This window comes from Rhinopithecus bieti, unplaced genomic scaffold (assembly GCF_001698545.2).
Source record: "Rhinopithecus bieti isolate Rb0 unplaced genomic scaffold, ASM169854v2 scaffold_2432, whole genome shotgun sequence".
Classification (NCBI taxonomy): domain Eukaryota; kingdom Metazoa; phylum Chordata; class Mammalia; order Primates; family Cercopithecidae; genus Rhinopithecus; species Rhinopithecus bieti.
Window position 1 is genome coordinate 2,944,573 of NW_016804136.1, and position 22,643 is coordinate 2,967,215.

Here is a 22,643-nt window from a genome sequence, read left to right on the forward strand (position 1 = left end):
AGTAGACATTAGTGGGTGTAAGCAGCCCAAATAAAATCATAACTGAAACAAATGGCGTAATTATATGTCATGAAAGTTTTTGGTTGCTGAATGTAGGACCCTGTATTTGGCTATGTGAGCTTTAGAAAGTCCCTTAACTGTGCTGAGGCTTGATTTCTAATCTGCAAAATGGTTTTTTTTTTACTCTGCCTATGTCACAGGGCTGTTAAAAGTTTCAAATGAGACTCTATTTACTTCTATCATGCAAAATGCCATGTATTTGTATTAGGGATTTCGTTTTGAAGTAATAGTCCCTCAATTTTAAGTTCTAAGCCAAGAGATAACCTAGTCACCAATAAAAGTAATCTGTCCCACTTTTCGGCAGGCATAACAGTTATTAAATGCATGATTATTAAGCTTGATATTATCCATGACTGTAATTTCTATTACTTTTACAAAAATCAAACCAGGGATTTTAGTCTGTCTCATTTTCTGTGTACTATCCAGTATCTAAAAGCAATATCAGTCATGTTTTCGGTGTGTTTTATGTCACACAGATATCAAGTGGATGACCATATTAATAGACAAAGGCAGTAGAAACAAAATTTGGTAATATATGCTTTAAATAAAGGTGGGGTGGAATAAGGATGAGGGTAGAGAGAGCTGCATCACAATTTCTCAGAGTGTGACAAGACTATATCCAAGCCCCACCCCCAGGCCCACCGACTCTCTCTCTCAATGTTAACAAGGAATCTGCATTGAAAATCCCCCCTCCACACTCCCGCGGGGACTCCTGTGCATTTTCAACTTTGAGAGGACAGCACTCTTGTGTAGAAACCCAAGTGCCCAAGTGTTGTTTTTAATCGATTTGGTAGCCTACAGAGTACCTCCCCCTTTACCTCAATTATCTCAAGGATAGTGCGTGTGAGAACTTTGAATTTTAGACCCATCAGTCCTAAAGGCAGAGTATAAGAAGTAGTAAGTCCAAAATGCACAGGCAGACTTCAAGGAGGAATCACCCAAAAAAGAAATATCTGCATTCTGGTTCCCTCCTCTCTTCCTTTCAACACCCAAGGGCAAATAACTCATCAATCCCAGGAATCCAAACCTCCTTCCTTCTCAGGAGGCTGGGTGGACTGGAGGCAGGCTTATTTCTCAGCTGAGACTGGGGCTACCGTCTCCCAATTCTCCAGGAGAACTAGGATACTTGTCTCCCAACTCAGTTAACTGTTAATACAGTATGTTACATAAGCCCCTCGGATAAAGAACAAGGATTGAGGGGGAAATATTAGATAAAGGAATTTTCTTTTATACTTCATGGTACAACAAATAGAAGTTTGCTAAGAATTTCAAATACTGAATATATACCCGACCCCACCACTCCTCCCCAGTTTCCCCATAACCCTTGCAGAAAATCAGCAAGATGCTGTTTAAAAACACCAAAAAACCATTGAAATAAAAACGATATCTAGGCCAGAGTTCACAAATTGGCAGGCCTGCGGGGTGATTTTGCCCAGAGAAGTTTTGTTTAGTCTGTAGAGTGATGTTGTTTTTAATTTGAATTAGTTGCCAACTTGAAAAAAAAATCTACAATTTTTACATAAAAAACCAAGTATCCAAACTCTCCTGCACAAGTACAGGTTGTTAGTACAAGGTAACAACTGCCAAAAGCTCAGAGGCAGCTGTGTCTTCCAGATGAGCCCCGGGTGGCAACAGAGGCCGACTCCCGAGCCAGCCCCCCACCAACTCCATCAATGCTCACCCCTTGAGCCCTGTGTAACACGAGTGTTCATGTCCCTTGGCCTAACCAAGGAATAAACAGCAACTAGCCATATTCTGCCGTTCTTAATGGTGACTTTCAGAGCAAAATGGGAAGTGGATCAGAAACAGACAAAGGGACCTTATTTTTTTCCCTGCATTTCATCTAGAAATAAAGTGATCTCCAAGTAAATACTGGCAGGCATCTGGAATGGACCAGGCCTGGGAAAGGTACACTCATGTATTTTCCCTACTTCTGCCCCATTGCTGCCCCCCACACCATCTTGCATCCTTTGGTAATATTGTTGACAACTACCCACCCACGGTTATCTCCTTATCCCAAAGAAACTTGAAATAAAAAAAGGCCCCCAGCACATCTTCTATGAAAGAAGGCCACAAGCATCAGAGATTCTAGAATGCCACAGATAATAAACTTAGAAGGCTGGGACTTTAAGAGGTCAGGTTTGGAGTGCACAGAGAAGGTTCCCTTTACACACTTTTTTGATAAATGAATGACTCTGGACAAGTTACTACTGATGCCTCCATGTCTGTAGAAATATAAAAACCACCTGCAGTGTAACCAGGAGATTTCTATCTCAAAAGCAGATGTATAAACAAGGTCCTTAGCTAATCTCCTACTGTTAAAACATGTTAAAGTCAGATGAGTAATACTACCTTGTATAACTCAGCAATCGTCCCTTATATGTAAGTGAAATAAAGTTCGATTCTATTAATAGTAGGCAGCATCCAATGAGGAGTCAGGAACCTGCCCTCAGTGAGGGACAAGACTATCCTGGCAAGTCATTCTTCCTCTAGTTCTGTGAGAAGGGAGAATACCAGTTACCTCTCCCTTACCTACTTCATAAGGATGTTGTAGTCCATCAACCATCTGGTGTACCCTGGGAACAGGGTAGTATATAAACAGTCATATTCATATTGCTATTAGTCTTGCCTCACAAGCTGCCTCAGTGCAATCATAACTTTTTAGGAACCTGGCAAACAAGAAAAACTGCTTCCCCTCTCCCACTGAGAAAGGACAGGGATGAGGGAGGCAGTTAAGGAAGAAGGCCAGATCAACACCCACCTCTGTTCTGATGGATACTGGTTTTCAGGCATCATCTTTGGCATCTGCAGGGGTTGATGTGGTGGTCGGGGGACCGCAAATGTTTGCTGCTGTGGTCCAGGCTCTGGAAGCGAATGGGGGGCAGGGGCGGGGCCCACACCTTGAACAGGGCCAGCTGCAGGGGCGTGCGCTGAGGTGGGCAGAGTTGCCTGAGGTGGGGGAAATAGGGGATTCTGATGGGTGGGTGAGAGGGGGGTTGTAGGAGGGGTTAATGGCTTGAACCCAGAGGGAGGCTTCCTATCATAGGCACTGTAAACAGAAAAAAAGAAGGAACCATTAAGCTGAAATGAAGCAATTAGCATGGTTACCAGGTCCAGCAGAAAGCTAGTTTGCAGCCCATTGTTGCCAGGAAATAACAGCATTAACATAGTTAAATCGCTCATAGCCCTGAGGGGATATTTGTACCTCCGAAAAGTGACAAACACACTGCGTCACAGGGACTTGTTTAACACTTCTAGTGATTTTTCTCAAGGATAATTTTAGCCTCTGCTTCCGGTTTCCTTTCTCCCTCCTTCTAAAAGAATTCTCCGTGTATGCCTGTGTAGGGTGGGTGGGTGAGGGGAGAATTTACGCTTTGCCAGGTGTTCTCTGGTCCCCTCTCCTAACTATTCCAGGGTTCCCAGGAATTAGTCAGAATCTGTGTTGAAGGTACGTCTGTGCTGTGACATCATTTGAATTAACAACTCTTCTCCTCCCCCTTTCAGGCAAATCTATGTTTATCTTCTAGAGCAAAGAATGATTTAAAATTAAAGCTTCATTCCTGGGGCCTGGATATTCTTAAGTAAAGGGCACAAGCTTCAAGACTTTTTCATATATTCTGATTTGGAGATTACTTCTTTGGTGCTTAAAGTTCACATTAACATATGATAGACATGAAGAAGTATATATTACCTGCCTCAAAGCCACAGATCAAATATCCCAGGATTGAGACTCTTTCCCTAGAAGGACTGGGTACCCTATGAACTTAGTGCCCTGCGGAGCCACAAGGCTTTAACGGTTTTCTTTCGTGTGCAGTACAATGATCCCAAGGGAACTATGCTACACCTGGAGGATGACACTGCCATGAAAGGAGGATGTGTTCTACCCCAGGGTCTGCTGGGTAAGTAACACTGGGAAGGAACATTCAGGTTGATGGCTATTTCCAGAGACTTTCTGGGCAGCCTTTCTTCGACTCCACCTGCCCACTTACCAATAGTTGTAGAGGCACTTTTCTCCATAGTTAGCACCAAGAGCCTGCTCATGGCTACAAGACGACAGCTCAGAGGAGGGGCTGTGCAGCTCCCGTTTGATCTTGGTTGGAGGTGGGGCATGAAGCACCACTGAAATCAGAAGAGGGATGAGGGGGGAATAGAGAGAGAACAGCTGATTAACAGGGAGCGCAATGCTTCCTTCTGCAAACCTTCTAACTAGCTGATTGTTCTTGGAACTCATGTCAAGTCACATGTCAGAAAAAGCAAAACGATTAAACACACAACCTCCCATCTAAAGCCAATTAAATTCTTCAAAGTCAGAAGTCATCATCTGACACTTTTAATTAGCCAAGTCTTTTTTCCCAAATTTCTTTGTTCATGGGTCTTGCCTTCCAGAAGCTGCAAAACCCTTAAAAACCTTGCAGGTAACGGGTCTCCACCAAAAATGCAAGTGGCTGCAGACATGAAGAATTTTGTTTCCAAAAAGGACGAAACGACCAAAAATGTGTTGGTAGACATTACCAACACATTTAAGCTTATCAAAGGCTTAAAATTGCTGTGGCAAATATATTTCTTATTTAGATGCATATTTACAAATTAAATATAGAATTTTAAAAAAGTCCTTCCTCAAGTAACTTTAAATATCAGCTCTCAGCAAGAAATACTCAACTTTAGAGGCATTCCAAAAATTTTAAAAGCAAAGGAATAAAACAACAGACCAATCCACTACCTAGAAAAGGCTAATGAATACAGAAAGCAGAAAGCCTGGCTACCTTTGTGCTTACATCTGCTCCCGGCCTGTCTCAGTGACTGACCAGCAAGGGTGGGTTTGTATAACCAGTCCTTTCATAGATGGTACAGTGAATGTTCCTGAATTCATGGAATACATGTATGGAGCTACTGCTTTTGGTTTGGAAGCCAACTACATATTCCATGTAGGATCCTGAGAGGGCAGAGTAACAAGAATTTTTCAAATCAAGGTGATTTACATGTAGTGGCCAAAAAAAAAAAAAAAAAAAAAAAAAAAAAAAAAAAAAACCCAAAGAACAAAAAACCGAGTTTGCCTTTTCTGTCTTCTCTAGTAGCTAAATTGTTGCAGAGACAGCATTTTATCCAAAGTGGAAAGATGCATTTCACGCTATAAGGGCTGCCTTCTAATTGAGTTAGAACAATTAATTACTCCTTGTCTAGCTACCTTGGAAGGTGGGGAAGGAGAGCAAGTTAAGCTTCTGTGCTGGCCACTGGCCACTGTATCAAAGGTCTCATTAAATAGCTAACTACAGTCAGTGGTCTGGTGACCCAATAACATTTTCAGTTTGACTCAATGTTTACACCTGAAACATCTTTAGGAGTTAGGTTAATTCTTGGTAATTATACTAGGTAGAACTAGCTAAACAAATCATCACTTCTCTTTTTTTTTTTTTTTTCTGAGATGGAGTCTCACTCTGTCGCCTAGGCTGGAGTGCAATGGCAGCGATCACTGCAATCTCCGCCTCCTGGGTTCAAATGATTCTCCTGCCTCAGGCTGCTGAGTAGCTGGGATTACAGGCGCCCGCCACCACGCCCAGCTAATTTTTGTATTTTTAGTAGAGACAGGGTTTCACCATATTGGCCAGGCTGGTCTCGAACTACTGACCTCCTGATCCGCCCACCTCGGCCTCCCAAAGTGCTGGGATTACAGGCGCAAGCCACCACGCCCAGCCTAAACAATCATCTCTTTTCTATTAATATCTGATAAGACCGAACAATCTTCCAGTCAACTGGCCTCTCAGGTGCCTCTATAATCCCAAATTCTGAATTCAGGAGTGAGTATGAGACAGATGACTCTATCACAGATGACAAGGTTATAAAGCAATGTTGCTGCAAAGTCCTGCAGTGACTGACTTGAAAGGACAGGTTTTCATAATTCCTTTCCTACATAATGCCAACTGCTTTTCCTGAATACATAAAATAAGCTGAGAACTAGCAGATTATATTTAGAAGTCATTAGAGTTTCTCTCGTGATTTTTTGATGGTGACATCATGGCAGCCAACACTCAATTGTTATCAATTGTTTCAAATATTCACACAGAAAATAGCGAAGCTTGTTTGAATGTTGCTAGTAAATGAGAATTTGACACAGAAATCCCTTTCTCCAACGCAGTAGTCTGGCAGTTCTCAGCACTGGCCCTTGGTCACTGCCCTTCCTCTCGCCAGTTTTCTGCTATAAAAGTTTTGGCAAAACAATGAGGAAAGGTAATGATGACCCAATTTGAACAAAAGCTACATGTCCTTGAAACATCTACCTTTCTTGCTTTATCTAAAGATAGTCATTTGCAATCACTTTACCTAATTGTTTGGAAAGAAAACAATTAGTGTATTATTCAATGGTCTGATTTCAGGTTTTAGAAGTGTCTTGACATTGTCACAATATTATTACAACAGTTACCAATTCTGCTGACAAGTCTAACACCAGAGGGTAAGCCAAAGTTGCCCAGAAAGAAACATTTTGTATTTGTTTCGGGAACTGCACATATCTAAAAGGATCTAAATTGCCAGCGAATTCTGATGTCTTGATTTCTTCAAATCTAGACAGTACTTAGTGTGTACCACATCATTTTGGCTCTAAATTATATAGTACCTTCTACCCCAAAATGTCTTGTATGTGCAATAGTATATTCTTTATACAAAGGGGGAGTTCAAAAAGTATTTGCGTGAACAAATGGATTGTATTTCCAATTTGTTCTTACCCTTGAAGGCAGGGACCACATCTACCCTACAAGGCTGGGTACAATGTTAGTTATACATACTTTTCCCACCCAGGATAAAACATGGCAGGAACGAGAATGGAAAAAGTTTCACAGATCTACACTGACAGGAAAGCCACGAGGGGCCCTGTGAGTGGTGAGGAACAAGGCTCAGCTCCTTAAAGGTCTGTAGGACTAGAGGATGTGTGAAGGAGCCTAATTCTGGCATGTGTTAGTCAGAGATAGTGGTGTATTTAAAGCAGGAACTCAGAAGCCCAAGGAATGCTCCTTGCTTTCAGTCTGTTTCTTCATTTGTAAAATGAGGTATGCGATGCTGCCTTGAGAAATAAAGAAAAGGGCACAGCACCTTGCAGATGGTGCTATGATGTTGTGTAATTATACCCTGTGCTTTCAAAAACAGTATTTACCTTTGCACAGCTGACTTACTAGATGATGACAGGACTATAAAGGATGGCAACAAATTGGAATTGAAAAGGGATCATGAACTCTTGAGGAAGTCTGAAAAGAAATGCTAAAAAAAAAAGTTGACATTTGAGCTAATAAACATCTTCTGCAATTAGAAACTTTGAGTTTAAACTCAGAATTGTAGAAGAGGGCCCACCAAGTCAGGGGTGTCCTGACAATAATTCTTGCTGAATGGGGACTACCCTCTTTGTCATGAAGATCTTTCTTTCCTTCATCATTCATTCATTCATTCATTCATTCATTCATTCACAGAGTATGTTCGATGGGCCAGGTATTCTGGATGTCAGGGGTATATGATGCTACGCAAAACAGACATGGTCCTTTGCTCATGGCCTGCATAATTTAGTAAGGCATCTGACTTGTAGCATCTTCTCAACGATGCAATTAGAGATAGATTAGGGCCCCAGTATGCTGAATTCAAGTCCTTACATTTATAGATAAGGACCCTGAGGCCCAAAGAAACTAAAGGTCTTAGGCTGCTGCTATTCGAGGGGAGAAGAGGCAAGGGCCCCTGCACCGTCATTGTAGTCATCTTCTACCACACTGACAGAAACGCAAGATATTCCACTCGCTCACTTTGTACATTCAAAATAGAAGGCATAAACCTTTTTTTTCAACTAAACAAAAACACCACTTACACCTGGTTAAGAGAAAATGCTCTAGAACAAAGGGAAAATAGTTGAGAAGAACTAATACCTCTGGAAAAGAACAGAGAAGGCTGATCAAGAAAGAAGCAGCCAGCCAGACCCCTTACCATTTCCTTTATGCCTAGTTGCCCTTATATACCTAATTTCATTCAATCTTCCCAATTTAATGAGAAAGCTATTAATGCTTCCATTGTCTTCATTTTACAAACATGAAAACAAGGCTCAAAGTCACTTGCCACGGTTTCACAGCTGGACAGTGGCCAGGATTCCTACCTATGCCGTTCTTAGTCTTTTCATTCTATTGTCTCCCAGAAAGAATCTGAGAGAAAAAAGACCAATCAAAGAGGGAATAAAAGAAAAAGGGAAAGAGAGAAGGAAGACAATACAGGAGAAGAAAACAGAAGGATACTTTTTTCCAGCTCTCAGGGCTGTATCCTCATGTTTACCCTACACTCCCCAGTGCCCTAAATCCACTCAAGGACTTACGCCTTTGTCTGGCTCTAGGATACCAAAATTAACCAGGATCTCTATTTCACCTCCGTTGTCACAGGCAATGACATCCCCGACTCCAGTAGCTTTCTTTTTTTTTTTTTTTTTTGTGAGACGGAGTTTCATCCTTGTTGCCCAGACTGGAGTGCAATGGCGCAATCTCGGCTCACTGCCACCTCTGCCTCCCGGGTTCAAGTGATTCTCTTGCTTCAGCCTCTCGAGTAGCTGGGATTCCAGGTGTGCACCACCACAACTGGCTAATTTTTTGTATTTTCAGTAGAGATGGGGGTTTCACCATGTTGGTCAGGCTGGTCTTGAACTCCTGACCTCCGGTGAACCGCCTGCCTCGGCCTCTCAAAGTGCTGGGATTATAGGTGTGAGCCACTGCGCCTGGCAGCCTTCACTTTTTGTAATCCTTGCCTCCCATTCTAGCATTCCATCTAAAAGGTCTCACTCTCCCTTCTATAGTTAAGCTGATCAAAACCTTCTGCTCATTCAGACAGTTGCCAGCACTTCAGAAGACCTGGTGTCTTCTACAGCCAGTCACTACTACCCAGACTCTGCACTGAAGCCATGGATGCCATCTCTCTCCTCAGAAGCCCTGCCCCGCCCTGAAACTGCTTCTGGACAATTGTCCTGCTACCACCACTGAGGCAGGAAGACCTTGAGTGAGCTGTCTGGACCCCGATTTGACTATAAGAACTCTACTAAGGATCTATGCGCAAATATATGTATGACAGTCTTAGCTCGTCGGGGTAGGAAAAAGGGCAGCTAGCTGATAAGATGTAATTAAGTCCATATCTGTGGGTATGCACAATCAAGTATATGTATTGCCTTGCAGACAACCGTAACACCATTTTAAATTTAGATGTGATGCCCACAAGTCAACCAACTTCACAGTTGCTTTTCTTATTAGACTAGGGAACTCCTTAGATTTTTCTATCTGACACAGGGATCAAAATCCAAGCCTGGTCCTAGCCAATGCAATAAGGCAAGAATAATGAACACAAGGCAAATTAGAAAGAAGGAAAGAAATCTGTCATTATTAACAGGTGGCCTGGTTGGGTACATAGAAAATATAAAAATGACCACAAAGTATAAGAATCAGTAAGCAAAGTCATTGGCTATGAGGTCAACATGTTAAAAAAACTTTCAATATACAGTAACTAAAACAATGTGAAATTAAAAGCACACACAATATCAACAAAATCATCAAATACCTAGGAAAATGTCTAATAAAAGATATATAACATGTCTACACTGGGCCAGGCATGGTGGCTCATGCCTGTAATCCCAGCACTTTGGGAGGCTAAGGCAGGGCAGATCGCTTGACCCCAGGAGTTTGAGCCCAGCCTGGGCAACATTAACAAAATCCCATCTCCACAAAAAAATACAGAAAAAAAAAAAAAAATCAGCTGGGACTGTAGTGTGTACCTGTGGTCCCAGCTATGAGGGAAGGTGAGGTGGAAGGGTCACCTGAGCCCGCGAGGCTGAGGCTACTGTGAGCTGTGATCATGCCACCGCACTCCAGACTGGGCAACAGAGTGAGACCCCATCTCAAGAAAAAACAAAGAAAAAAGATACCTACACTGAAATCCACAAAACACTAAGGAAAATTAAAGAACTCTCAATAAATGGGAAGGATAGATCATGCTGGTGGACTGGAATGCTTCACATGATAAAGATACCATTTCTTCCCAAATTTATCTATAGGTTCAATGTAACCCCCAACAAAATCTCAGCATTACACAGAAGGGAGAATGAAGAAATTGCAATTATGCTTAACAATATGGATGAATCTCACAAATATGCTGAGCTAAAAGAAGTCAGGCACAAAAGGGTACCTGCCACGTAAGTCCATTAATATAAAGTTCAAAAAAAGACAAAACTAATCTACAGTGTTTGAAAGTCAGGAGGGAGGTTACTCTCGATGGGCTGGTGCCTGTTAAGGGGGCACAGGAGTCTTCTTAGTCTGGTAAGTTCCATTTTCTGATCTAAACGCTTACACTGTTTGTGAGAATACATCATGCAGCTATACTCTTGTGATTTCTGTATGTTACTTCGATTACATTTCTACTTTTAAAAAAAGCAGCCTGGTCCTCATCAAATAGCACCACAGAGTTAATACTAAGATTTATCAAATTTTAGAAAAACTTTCTTCTGTGATGGTCTAGAAACAGTCTTCCAAAGAAACAACTCAGTTGTTTTAAAATAGAAAAAATTAACTGGTCCATTCAAGAGAAATAATAATTCCCTCTGCTGACAAAATCTGTTTCCTGCCCACAAGTACAGGCCTGTGGACTGTTCAAGGCAGCCACCCCATGCCCGTGCTAACGGTAAACTTCACTATTACAGCCCCAAGGATCAAGACGTAGGAAAATACTTTTGTTGGATGTTATGATGAACGACAGTTCCATTCAAAAGGATTTTTTTTTTTTTTTTAAAAAGACAAAACCCATCTTGTCTAATAAGGCTTTCTTTGGTGTTTCATAATCATCAAAGTTTCAGTTTGCCACAGACTTTGTTGTGAATACATAAAACATTTATGTAGCTGCTGAGTGTTAAAGAAATTGCCAATTAGTTACCCTGCGGTTTGAAGGGGAGAAGGACTAAGCGTATCCGGATTTCTCCTACTTCACACACAGGTTCTGACCGCCTTCCACCAGCTGCCATACTTCAGGTTCTGTTTTGGGGTTTTCCTTCTCCCTTCTTCAGTTTCATTTACCTTCATCTGGGCCAGACTCATCTTTCCCAAATCAGCTGTGCAGGCCTGACTTCCAGGGAAGACCTTATTTGGTCACACACTATAGCCATGATCCTCTTACTTCACATGGAAAGTTGTGTCTCATGACAGAAGTTGACCAGAGCACTGACATGTGCTTCTGAATGGTGTGTCCATGAGGCTGCAGCTCAGGGGGCTGGCCTAGGTCTCCAGAACCTCCCATCACACTTGAACAGATACGATGTGGAATGTACACAAATAGTAGTGACCATACACTGCTCAGGGTCCCAGAGCCACCATCCTGAAATGAAGGCCTTCTCCTAAGTCTCCTGGCCACCAGCTTTCTGGGTCACTGCTCCTCTCTCTGACCACTGCCATCTCACATCCCTTCCCTCTAGAGGAAGAATTACATACTGTGTAGTCCAAGAATGGGGGTGGGAGGGGAGAGAAGTCCGAGACACCTGCCCATACTATTAATATTCTATGGTTGTAGGAGTGAATAGAACACAGGGAAAGAAGGCAGAGGAAAAGATGATCAAGAAGAGGGACCTGGAAATATAACAAGGACACTGGCAAAACAGAACCGAAAAACCCACCAGGGAAGAGCAAGTGTGACCTCTTTTTCCCTGATTTACCCTTAACTTGTCTGAGGACTCCACTGGCAAAGACCAGAGGGCTTTGAGTCACCAGAGGGAGTGTACCTTGTGCTTCCAACATAGTGCTGTCTACTCTTAGTTCTTGCCTTTTTTAGGAATTTTGAGACAAAGCTCAAATACCTAGTTAGCAGGAAAAAAGATGTAGATAGGGTAAGACCTTTTTTTTTAAGTTCTACTATATTACCAGAGAGGGTCAGAAATATTTATTTCAGGACTGAGCAGATTAAAAACTCATTTCACACATAAAATCTATTATACCTCAATATTCTTTGTAATTGCTCTAACAGCACTAGTGAATGTCTCTAATAGTAGATAATACCCTGTTCTGGGAAACAAGAAGTTTCACAGGGAGATAAGGTTAAGTGGACAGGTTCTGGCACTTAAAAAAGAACATCTGGAAAAGGAGATGTCTGGATTTCCAAACCACATAAGAGGCATGCTCAAACTTGTTTAACATTGATCCTGCCTGGCAACAGTTTCCAAAAATAAAAATCGACAATGTTATCAAATTTAGTTAGGGGACACAAGTTCTAAAAGCAGAATTGGAGTAGGTATGGAAGAATGTGCCGTTTTTCTTTAATATCTCACACAGCTAACCTGTGTAAGGATAAATTCTTGAATTTAATACGTGAAAAATCATTCACACACAGTAAAATCAACCATTGAGCAAGCTGTGCTAAAAACTCTTTAATGAGTCCCCCAAAAGCCCTCTCCTCAAACATGCAAAAACCATCTCTGACCCAATTCTCTCCATCTGTGTCACTCTGTTCTTTCACCACTGTTTTAAGGCCAACACAAACGCATGAATGTGAGAAGTGAGAGAATCAACAACACTGGAGATTTCTAAGCCTAAGGGCAGCATTTCTGGATGCTGTTTGCATTTCTATATATTCTTTAAAAATGGACCATAAAAAAGTCAATGACTGGCCAAGACTTCAAAAAAGTCACTGTTACAGGTAAAATAAAAAAGCTAGGGAGACTGTTGCATATTAAAGAGGATAAATGGAGCATAAACATAAATGCAATGTGTGATTTTAAACTGAATCCTAGATCAAAACCATTATCAACATTGCTAAAAAGATATCTGGAGACAATTGGGGAATTCTAAATATTACTGAATAAAGATTTTCTTAGGCTATGTAGCAGAATGTCAATCTGTGGAGATGCACACCAGAGTATTTGGGGTGAAATGTTATAATGCCTGAAACTTGCTTTCAAATGGTTAAGAAAAAACTACACACACACAGAGATGAAGCAATTGTAGCTATATGTTTTAAAAATAAATAAACAGTGATTCCGTCCCATTTCCTCTGTGATATCTGGAGAAAAAAATCCTTTATCTTATGGTTGACTAACATGTCAAAAGTAGAGATGCTAAGAACTTCAAAACCATACATCGACACATGAAGAAAGCCACCCTTGGCCTATTACTGAATTGGGAGGATAATACACCCCTGGGAATCTAGCCTTACACAAGGATAAATGCTGGTCACACCTAATGTCTATGCCAGTGGTTCTCAAACATTTTGTTGGCTTTGGCCCACTTAGAAAGGACAAGGGAACACTCCAGAGACAGCAAAATAAAAACAGCCACTGCTGTTACTGTGACTACTGGCTGCTGCTAATACTTCCACCAAACTGCTTGGGTAGAAAGACAGCAGTTACACAAATGCAAAATGATTAACAAAAATAACACCTATCAGTAACTCTGTATTCACATTAGTGCATATATAACAGGAACTAAAATACATGCCCAAGTCAACCACAAACATTCTTGAGAAAAAATGGAGAATTTCCACTCCTTGTGAATTTATATGTAAAACAGGCTTAGGACAATAGGTTGTCCAGAACAGCTGGACAACCCATTCAATTTCATCCCCAGGGTCTTCAAGAGAGTGCAAGGCAGCTATCACCAACCTGGGAAGGTTGGCAGAATTAAAGTTCTCTTTCTTATGGTTCTCCTTCATTTTCTTCCCTCATAAGCAGCTGGGTTAGCCCCTTCTACCCCTAAAGGCTGAGCAGGGCTGGGATCAGGATGAGAGGAAGCTGGAAATAGGTGGCCTAGGCTTTTGCTGCTCTGAGCCTAGGGGCTCCCACTGTTCAGCCTAGTTTACCAGGCTAGATAAAAAGGAATATGGGGCTGAAGACCTAAACTGTGTTAAAGTAAGTACAATGGTTTGGAAAATCCCCTATGCATTTATGTCTTAGGAACCAAGAATGGCAGCTGGACCTTTGTGTGGAATCAAGGCCCTCCATACGACTCATGGGGGACATGACAAACACCTGATAAGCCAACAACTGGCTGGCCATACCACATGCCAGGGCTGAGATTTCAGGGCAGGCTCGTTCTGCAATAACAGCTGCATTTGTCCTGGGCAAAGTCCCACATGAGGAAAGTAAGACTTGTGCTTTGTGCTTGTGCTTTGGGATAGGGTTTGCTATTAGCAGGTACAGGGAAAGAAGCTTCAGAACTGGCACAGCTGTATAGTATTCAGGACTTCCGATTAGCAATTAATCACGGTGGTGGAAAGAGGTTATGATGTTGATGACTCTGGGGTATTTTTGCGATTTGTCCTATTTCTCACCAAGAACCAAAGGATTGACTGTCACCCTGGTGGTATATTTCAGGGCTCCAGGGTATCAGATCAACCATGAGGTAGCAGAATTCATCAATGAACAGTCATAGAACAGAATCCCTTCCTATAAGGCCAATTATCATCTTCTGTACAATAAATAACGCAAGAGCCAAATTAGGGAGTGGTAAAGCTAGTTCCTGGAACACTTGGCTTCAGGAATCAGATTTCTCCCATGCGGTGGTAAAAAACTACAGTCAGCAGAAGAGAGGCTTCAGGAACTGGTGTGTGGACAAAAACAAAACAAAACAAAAAAACAACAAAACACACTATTCTTCCTGATTTAGACCTAGAAACTTGGGGTAATACAATCAGCTCAAAATAAAAGGCTTTGAATGTATTATCATGACACGGACTATGGGAAAGACAGATCCAAAAACCGGGGTTAGGGTTACATTGGTATAGGAATAAGACCAACCTAAGACCCAGATTCAAGTTTTTGAAGTTTTGATGGCTTTGCATGAAAATGTCTAGAAATACCAGGATGAAATAGTAGCCAATGAAATTAGAGCCAGGTCTTGCCACAGTGGGAAAGGAAGTGAGGGAAGGAGACACCTTTCTTGCTCATGAGAATAGATGAGGTTGTATCAAGTGTCTGGAAATTCAAGAGCCAAGACATTTTGGGGAAGATTTTTGAAATGCAAGCTGAGGAATTTTGCTGGTGAGTGCTATGTTAAAAAATGCTAGGCACCTTGCTTGAAAGATAGCATACAGACTATCTCCAGAGAGCCCACTCTCAGTTCCTAAGTGTGGTGGTGGAAACACAATTATTAAGGACACTGGAAGATTACTCTAGAATTCTGAAAATGGCCTTGAATATAACAGAAACTAAAGGGAAGAAAAGGAGCTTAGAAAAGAACTGAACCAACCTTGAAAATGTATACATAGCATTAGTAGACAATGGTATCTGAAACATCTCTAAGAAGTTGCCTGCAAAGATAGTGGAATTTCTCCCAGAATACAGGAATTAAGAGTTATTGATAAAATTTCCCCCATCTGGGTTTCATTTTATCTTTTTGTTTGTTTTTTTAGAGGCAGGGTCTTGCTCTGTAACCCAGGCTAGAGAGCAATGGCGCAATCATAGCTCACTGCAGTCTCAAACTTCTGGGCTCAAGTGACCTTCTTGCCTCAGCCTCCTGAGTAGGTGGGACCACAGGTGCCTGCCACCACATCCAGCTAAATTTTTTTTTTTTTTAAGAGACGGGGTCTCACTATGTTGCCCAGGCTGGTCTCAATCTCCCGGCCTCATGTGATCCTCTAGTCTCAGCCCCTCAAAGTGTTGAGATTATAGGCTTGAGCCACTGCACCCAGCCTCAAAACTGGGTTTTAAAATAGATGATAGAACTGGTACCAAGAAGCAGTTAAAACCATGAGGACATTCTCTGTAAGTCTCTCCTCCGTTGCTTGTTTACCTCAGATAACCCTAAGCCTCTGCTATGCCCTCGAACTGACAATAGCAACACGGGTCTAGGTTGTGACACATATCATGTATTGGGCTTGTAGAACATTGGTTTCTCTGGGGAAATGCTGGCTGTATATAGAATTGGTGCTTGAAGACAAGATCCTGCAGAGTTCTGGAGAGTCAAGTGTTTATATAAAACCAGTGTTATGATATTTTATGCCCTTATTGCTCCTTGGAATGTGGGCTATGAGATACAGGATAGATTCAACAACGGAGAAATCCAGCATATCAGCAATTCCAGCTTAGGGGACCCACAGGTTGTAGCTTCTAGTAGACCCCAGAACAAAGCCCGTCTGGCTAGGGGTAAAAGCAGGGAAAGATGAAAATGGTGATTTTACACTTACAAAGGAATTTTAATTTCTTTGTGGGAAGGGGGAATGACTTGACAAGGAGGTTACACTTAACAGAAAAGGGCTTTAGTTGGGAGCATTCTCACACTGTTAAAAATCTTATTATTTGAACTATAAGGTTTATATTATCTAGTGGCTTCATATAACCTTGGGGAAGGGGAGGTGGTTTAAAGGTTTGCTTCCACTAAGCCTGGCTCAATGATTGCAACATTCAGCAAACAATTGCTTCCCTCCCCTCCCCCGTTTCCTATGGCCGCTTACAGCAATGGTAGCAGCTAGACAGCAGAACCAGCATAGGGTATCTGGCAATCAAATCCCCAACTGAAATACAATTGGTTAGAAGACAAAAACTAAATTCTGCCCATGAAAGTCAGCTTGGGAGGTTACTGTCTAACATAAAATTGTAACCCACAGGTTGGACAGTACAACTCAGGCTGACAGGCCAAAGTGTGGGGGGCACTCCAAACTCCAGGGGGAGCTCAAGACTTGCCCTACCTCTGTACTCCTTCCAGAGAGAAGAAATGTGATCAAGTCTAAGATGACACCCAGGTCCTCAAGGACAGATGGGGGAAAGATGGGGTGGGGTGATAGTTTTGGTTAGAAAGAGCAAATGTCATCCTGAACACTGTCTACCTTTTCTGCTGCATGAAGCTGAAAGCTGCTCCCACTCTCCAAAGGCTGAGAAGGCCCAGGGAAGAGCTCAAGGCAATGGGCCTGTTGCAGGCCTTCAGAGTAAAAAAAGTCACCAAAGGTGACCTGTGGGGCACTAGCAAGTTTGCCAAGGTAGAGAAGTTGGCAAGTCATGCCTTTGGTCACCAACTAGGAGAGCTGGCTTTTGGGATACTGGTCTTGTCCTTTCTTCACTTCTATCAGTGAATGACATGGGTGATTTGTAAAGGTTTCTATTCTAACTCTGGCTAAAATACAAGGAAAGAAATTATTTGTATTAATGCTTCGTCACTGCTCCCCCTCCCAAAAGAAGTGGTCAGGGATGGGAGGAGAGCCTTCCATCCAAGGGTGTAAAGTACTAAATCAGCAATGTCCTAATTCATAGATGGTGACCCGTGGGTAAGAACGATTATCTATCACTGAATAGCTGCATCTTATTCTCAGGACAAAAATGCCTCTTTCAGACAGATAGTCATTTCCAAACAGAAAACCTCTGTTATCAAATAAAGAAGAAAACTGAATGCCAATGGTAGTAGAGTGATTTTTTTTGACCCAGATGAACTAGTTTCAGATTTACTTCCTTTAAGTTCATATTCTTTCTATACTTCAGCATTTTTCTTGAAACAGCTTGGATTTGTACAGTTCCTTTTCTTCAAAGGACTCATTTAGCCTAACAATTTAGGACTGTCACTTTAGAACTCCAAAAATGGAAACCTAGATGGCTTGAATGTAAGCATTAGAAATTAAAGGTCAGTAAAGGAGACTAGAAAAGAATTAGACCAACTTTGATTGAGGTAGGGCTCAAGTATTAGTAGATATGGGGCTCTTCCATTAAAAACATTTTGTACGGGATGAATATTTCTAATTGCATAAGAGTGTCGCATCTCAGAATTTGTGGGATGTGGAGAAACCAAAGCATTTAAAAGTCAAGTAACATGCTTGTGAGTACAGAGCTGACTCCAGGAGAGTCAAGATAAAAAACAAGAGGTTCTTCTGACTTCTAATGCACCGCCCCCTTTCAACTACCATAGGCTGGGTTCTTTTAGACCTACAGCCACAGAGCTGGCATGTTGGTTACTTTCATGCTTAAGAGACCAGCAGGATACAAATGTGAGGGACTGGCCTGATTACACCAAAGGAGGATCTGAGCATTATTCGAACCAGTGTTTTACTACTTTCCTTGGGCAGCTAGCTGTTCAAAGAATTTTAAGTCAACCTGTAGAAATATGATAAGACAACTATTGGTTTTACTTTCAAGATTGAGAAAGAGGTCTAAGGAAACCCTTGTCCTTCCAACTCATTAGAGATGACAGGGCGACTTCCTCTACTGTGCCCTTACATCGATCACAGTGGATTTTACCATGAAGGGCTGCTCACAGTGGATCACGCAATCAGGATAAGGGGAAACAGGACATTTTTCCTGAAAGGAAAAAAAATTGCAAAACTAAACCTTAAGCTTTAACATCCCTTCTATAATTTACTCCCAACTTACATAATTCTCATCTACACTGGCACTTAAGTAAAATGTTAACAGTACTTGAAATAGGATTTAAGCACTGTGGAAAATCTTATCTTTAATTTCAAATTGAAAATTCATCCGTAAAATCTGACAGAAGAAAATCCAAACCCTAGGGAAATGAGTTTCTTCCCCCAGAACCATTCCCTTCTATCTATAGCCCCACTTCTCCTAAAAGCAGAAACTCAGCAAGTACGTCAAGGGTGCCTAAACTGTGACTTGCACTCTAGCACATGCAGTCTTACTGGGAAACATAGCATTAGCTGCTCAAAGTCTAAATGCAGCCTAGCAACACTTGGCTAGTGTACGTGTTTAAAAGAGGAAACAGAAAATGAGAAATAGCCCTAACTAGCTTTTGTTCTATTTATCTAGAAGGTCATCCCAAGGACTCAGAACTCTGGGTTTGAGACCCTTTACAGTGTTACTTCCCCACCAGCTGGAGACTGGGGCAGCTGGGATGGGAAGGGCCTGTGGTAGGGAATGCAGTGGTGTGCGGGCTGTACGCGCCAGGTGTCCACAGTGTGCAGAGCAGGCGCTGTGGCCGAGGTGGACATAAACACGTGACAGGGCTCCTCTGCTTTTGCAGATACTCAGAGTCTAAGAAATGTGATTTGTTTCCCGTTTCAATAGGAATAAAAATTGGGAAGCAGGGACTATGATTATTAGTTGTCAAAATACTAAATACTTCTCAAAGCCCTATGCTGTTTCCACCTTCTTCTGCAAGAAATAAAATTCCATGGCTGCTGGGGAAGAAAAAAAATGAAGATGGAGTTGAGAAGCAGAAATTTTCCGAGTCAAGATATCCCTCAGCAAAGCAAAGTTATCCCCCCTCAATTATTCTCTATTAAAATTCAGATGAGGAAACTAGGGGTAGGCTCCAGGATCTGGCCTTTACTGTGGGTGACCATGTGGAAGAGACATCCCCTCCTCTTCTATTCTACCTTTTCTATGGAAAAAGTATAAAAGACCCTCATTAAGTGCTCTTGCAGGCCATTACAAAGTATTTCCAGGAACTCAGCTGAAACTGTTTATGTAAGCGAAGTCCTTCTCAGTCCCTCTGGAGAAACACACCTATCAGCATCCTCCTACACAGCTGATATCTAGTGTTACCTCCTGAGAGGTTTCAAACTCTCTCACAAAAGGACAATCTGCCCAGGCCTGCTCTTTTTTAATAGGGAAGGGAAGGCATGCTTGCAAGGCCAATTTACAGCAAGGGAAAAAAAATCCTTGAGGCAAAACACAAGTGCAAACTGCCTTATTAAGGTTGTGAGGATGAAGAGTAGGAACTAAGAAAAGCTCTTTAAAATCCTGAGGAAGCTGCTCTGGATCATTACTATTACATTTTGTTTTGCCTTTTAACTGATTGTCCTTTTTACGCTCATCATACATCCCCGGGCTATCCCACAGAGCACACTGGACATGTATCTGTGAGCTGCCGGTGAGCTACTGGGTAAGATGTTGGAGGATGTTTAAGTGTGGAAACAGGTGGTGGTTCGAACCTGTAATCCCAGCTATGTGGGAGGATTGCTTGAGGCCAGGAGTTCCAGACCAGCCTGGGCAATACAGCAAGACTACCCCCACCCCACCTCCTTGGCCAATCAATCCCCTTGGCCAATCAATCAATCATCAATCAATCAAGGGTGGATGCTAGTTTGAGGCACGTGCACCCTTAAAACCTGGCCTAGTTTTGGCATGATGAGGCTACTTTGGTTTGGGGGTTGCTCAGAGGCTGGGTTTTTCTGGTACTTCCAAGGATGTTCATTTTGGGAGGTTATGCATTTGATTAGTGTCCTGTGGAAGGGTTTACAGCCATAGTGAGATTCCCTCATTGCTCAGTACCAGAGTTTGAGTACGGTCGTTCAAAAAATGATACTTACCTGACCACAGTGGAAAATTAAACAGGAGTGAAGGCAAAGGAGTAGAGAAACTACAACTTTGTCTCCCCCATGTTAAAACTGTAAGCCTAAGCAAGAAGTATCTGTGTCGTGGCAGGCAAACACCTGGGCTACTCAGGCCTGGAGTAGACTGAAGGTCAGAGGAGAAGAGCAGGCAGGAATCCTCAATGGGGAGCTAAAGCCACAACCCCACGGGAAGGAGATAAAAGGGTAATAGCCTCAGATCAAGTCTCAACACCTCCCTCTCCAGGGGAAGCTAAACCACCCTCTCCTCTATTATCACTCCTTTTAGACAGCTACCGTCTAAAATGAGAGACAAAGAAAGGGGAGTGGGCTTCACTGGCTTTGTAGGTCAGTAGCAGCTCTTCCCCAGAAACCCAGGCCATCAGCCCGGCAGTTTAAGGGTTAAAGTGAGCACTTAAAAGAAAACTCAAACCCCATTAAGCCCAGGCTTGGAGAACAGGGAGCAGCAGGGAAGCCAAAGGAAACTAATTTTGGAGGCTCTCCAAGCTGCCAATCACAAGCGTATTTCTAACAGTCCCAGTGTTGTTTGAGTTGGTTGTTTTTCCACAGGCTGCACAATGGGGTCTGGTTATTCATTGAAAAAGTCTGCAAGTGAGCCCCGCCCTCCATTCACAACCAATTTGGAATGCTCCATTCAGGCAAGAGGGGGAATCTGCAGCTCTGCTAGCTGGGGCAGACCTAATAGTGCTCAGCGCCCAGCTGTCGCCGCAGGGACGCTTGCTCGCTCAGTACGCTGTGTTTATGTAAGAAATTCAGACACGGCAGGGGCTCTTGCCTGCTGTGCACCCTTCCTAGGATTCAAATAGCCAAGACCCTTGTGGAAATCTGCAAGGGTGTGCAAAAGTCCGCTAGAAGTAAGGTCAGAAAGTGCCCTCTGGCAAAAGGGGAAAGGCAAAAGAAAAACTATCATGTGCCACTCGGTTCAGAATCTGGCTGTAGCTACCAGCTGAGAGAGAGAGACTTCAGTGGTATTTCTCCTGGGGCTGGTATTTCTCCTGCCCCAGGGTAAGCTGGTTTGCATTAGGGGACAGCTTTCTCTGGAAGCCTGCCTCTCCAGACTTTCTTTCCCATTCACTGCTGGTAGCTGCATCGGGAGCCACCTGGCTTCCTCCCCAGGGGAGGAGGGCTCTGGAGACACTACTAGATTTTCTGGCTGCAGAGGAGGGGACAAGCTACCTATTACAACAATTTCACAGTTCCTTTTTTAGCTTTGGATCCAGCCTGAAGAGTTTGAATACCCTCCTGAATGCTCATGAGACATCAAAAGGGAAGAATGTGGAGATCTAAGGTTGGAGGGTGAAATCTACACTGAGACTTTGCAAAGTACAAGGCAAAAAAACCGGTTTCGTTTCTTAGGTATTTTTTCCAAACCTTCAATAATCACCCTGAGGGAAAGCTGATGGAGCCGGTCTGACAACCAGACTTTATTTCAAGGAAAAGCATACTTCTTTATGAAAAGAATGAATGCAGGAGATACATTTGAGCTCATGGTCGTTTCCTTTTTTTCATCACATATTTGGCTCTTTTCAAATGTCTTATGTATACTTCTCACTGCCTGTCCTCATGTCCCCTCCAGCGAGCTCAGTGCCACTGGAAGCATTTCTCTGAAGTTCTTCTGACCACAGAATCCCCAATCCATGCCTTGGCTCTTCAGAACAGCCTCAAACTCCTGGCCTTTTAATAACTAGATCTTAATCCTGCTCCCTGGAATCTTGCACTTTCTGCTTCAATTTTCCCCTAGATGCTTCTTTCTTTTTAAACAAGGGAGCGCCCTTTATTTTCTATGCAGAGTCCTCTTAGGTGGAATTCTTTTCCCTTTAACATCTGAGTTGCTAGCCCACTCTCATTTGCCTGCCAGGCCCAAAGGTGTACTTACATTATGGTTATAATTTATACATACACCCTCTAACTAGTGCGGGCACATACTAGGGGCCTGGTTTCTTGCCACTCCTTTAAGCCAAGTCTAGAGGGACAGGACAATGATAGAAACTGACGACCAAAGCCTCTGTTAAATGAGCTTGATGAGTTCACAAAATGAATTTTTAAAAAAGCAACCTAATCCGGTAATGGCATCAGCATGCCTGGCACTTGTCCAAGAGCTGGGAGCTGCAACATGACAAGCCTCTGAGCTCCTTGGATTCCAAGTGGAGAAGCACTGTGTGCCAGGGCACAGATGGGGCCCAAGCTGCCTCAAGGGCAGCCGTATGCCCGAGAGGGGGCTGTCAGCCTCTGAGGCTGGATGTACTTTACCACCACTAAAACCCAAGAAATGTGTGGAGGGAACAGTTTCTCGGCAGAGAATCACACACCCCACCCCA

The 22,643-nt window shown here is 42.6% G+C and overlaps 1 protein-coding gene across 1 annotated transcript in view; it reads right to left on the reverse strand.

The window, feature by feature from the left end:
- ETV5 (ETS variant transcription factor 5) overlaps positions 1–22,643 on the reverse strand; it is a 66,826-nt gene that overhangs the window by 34,656 nt on the left and 9,527 nt on the right. Inside the window, exons 6-7 of the mRNA XM_017866451.1 lie at positions 4,050–4,179; positions 2,822–3,109 (exon numbers count right to left, since the gene is read on the reverse strand). Coding sequence (XP_017721940.1) covers positions 2,822–3,109; positions 4,050–4,179 — 418 coding nt within the window. The remainder of the gene's footprint in view (positions 1–2,821; positions 3,110–4,049; positions 4,180–22,643) is intronic.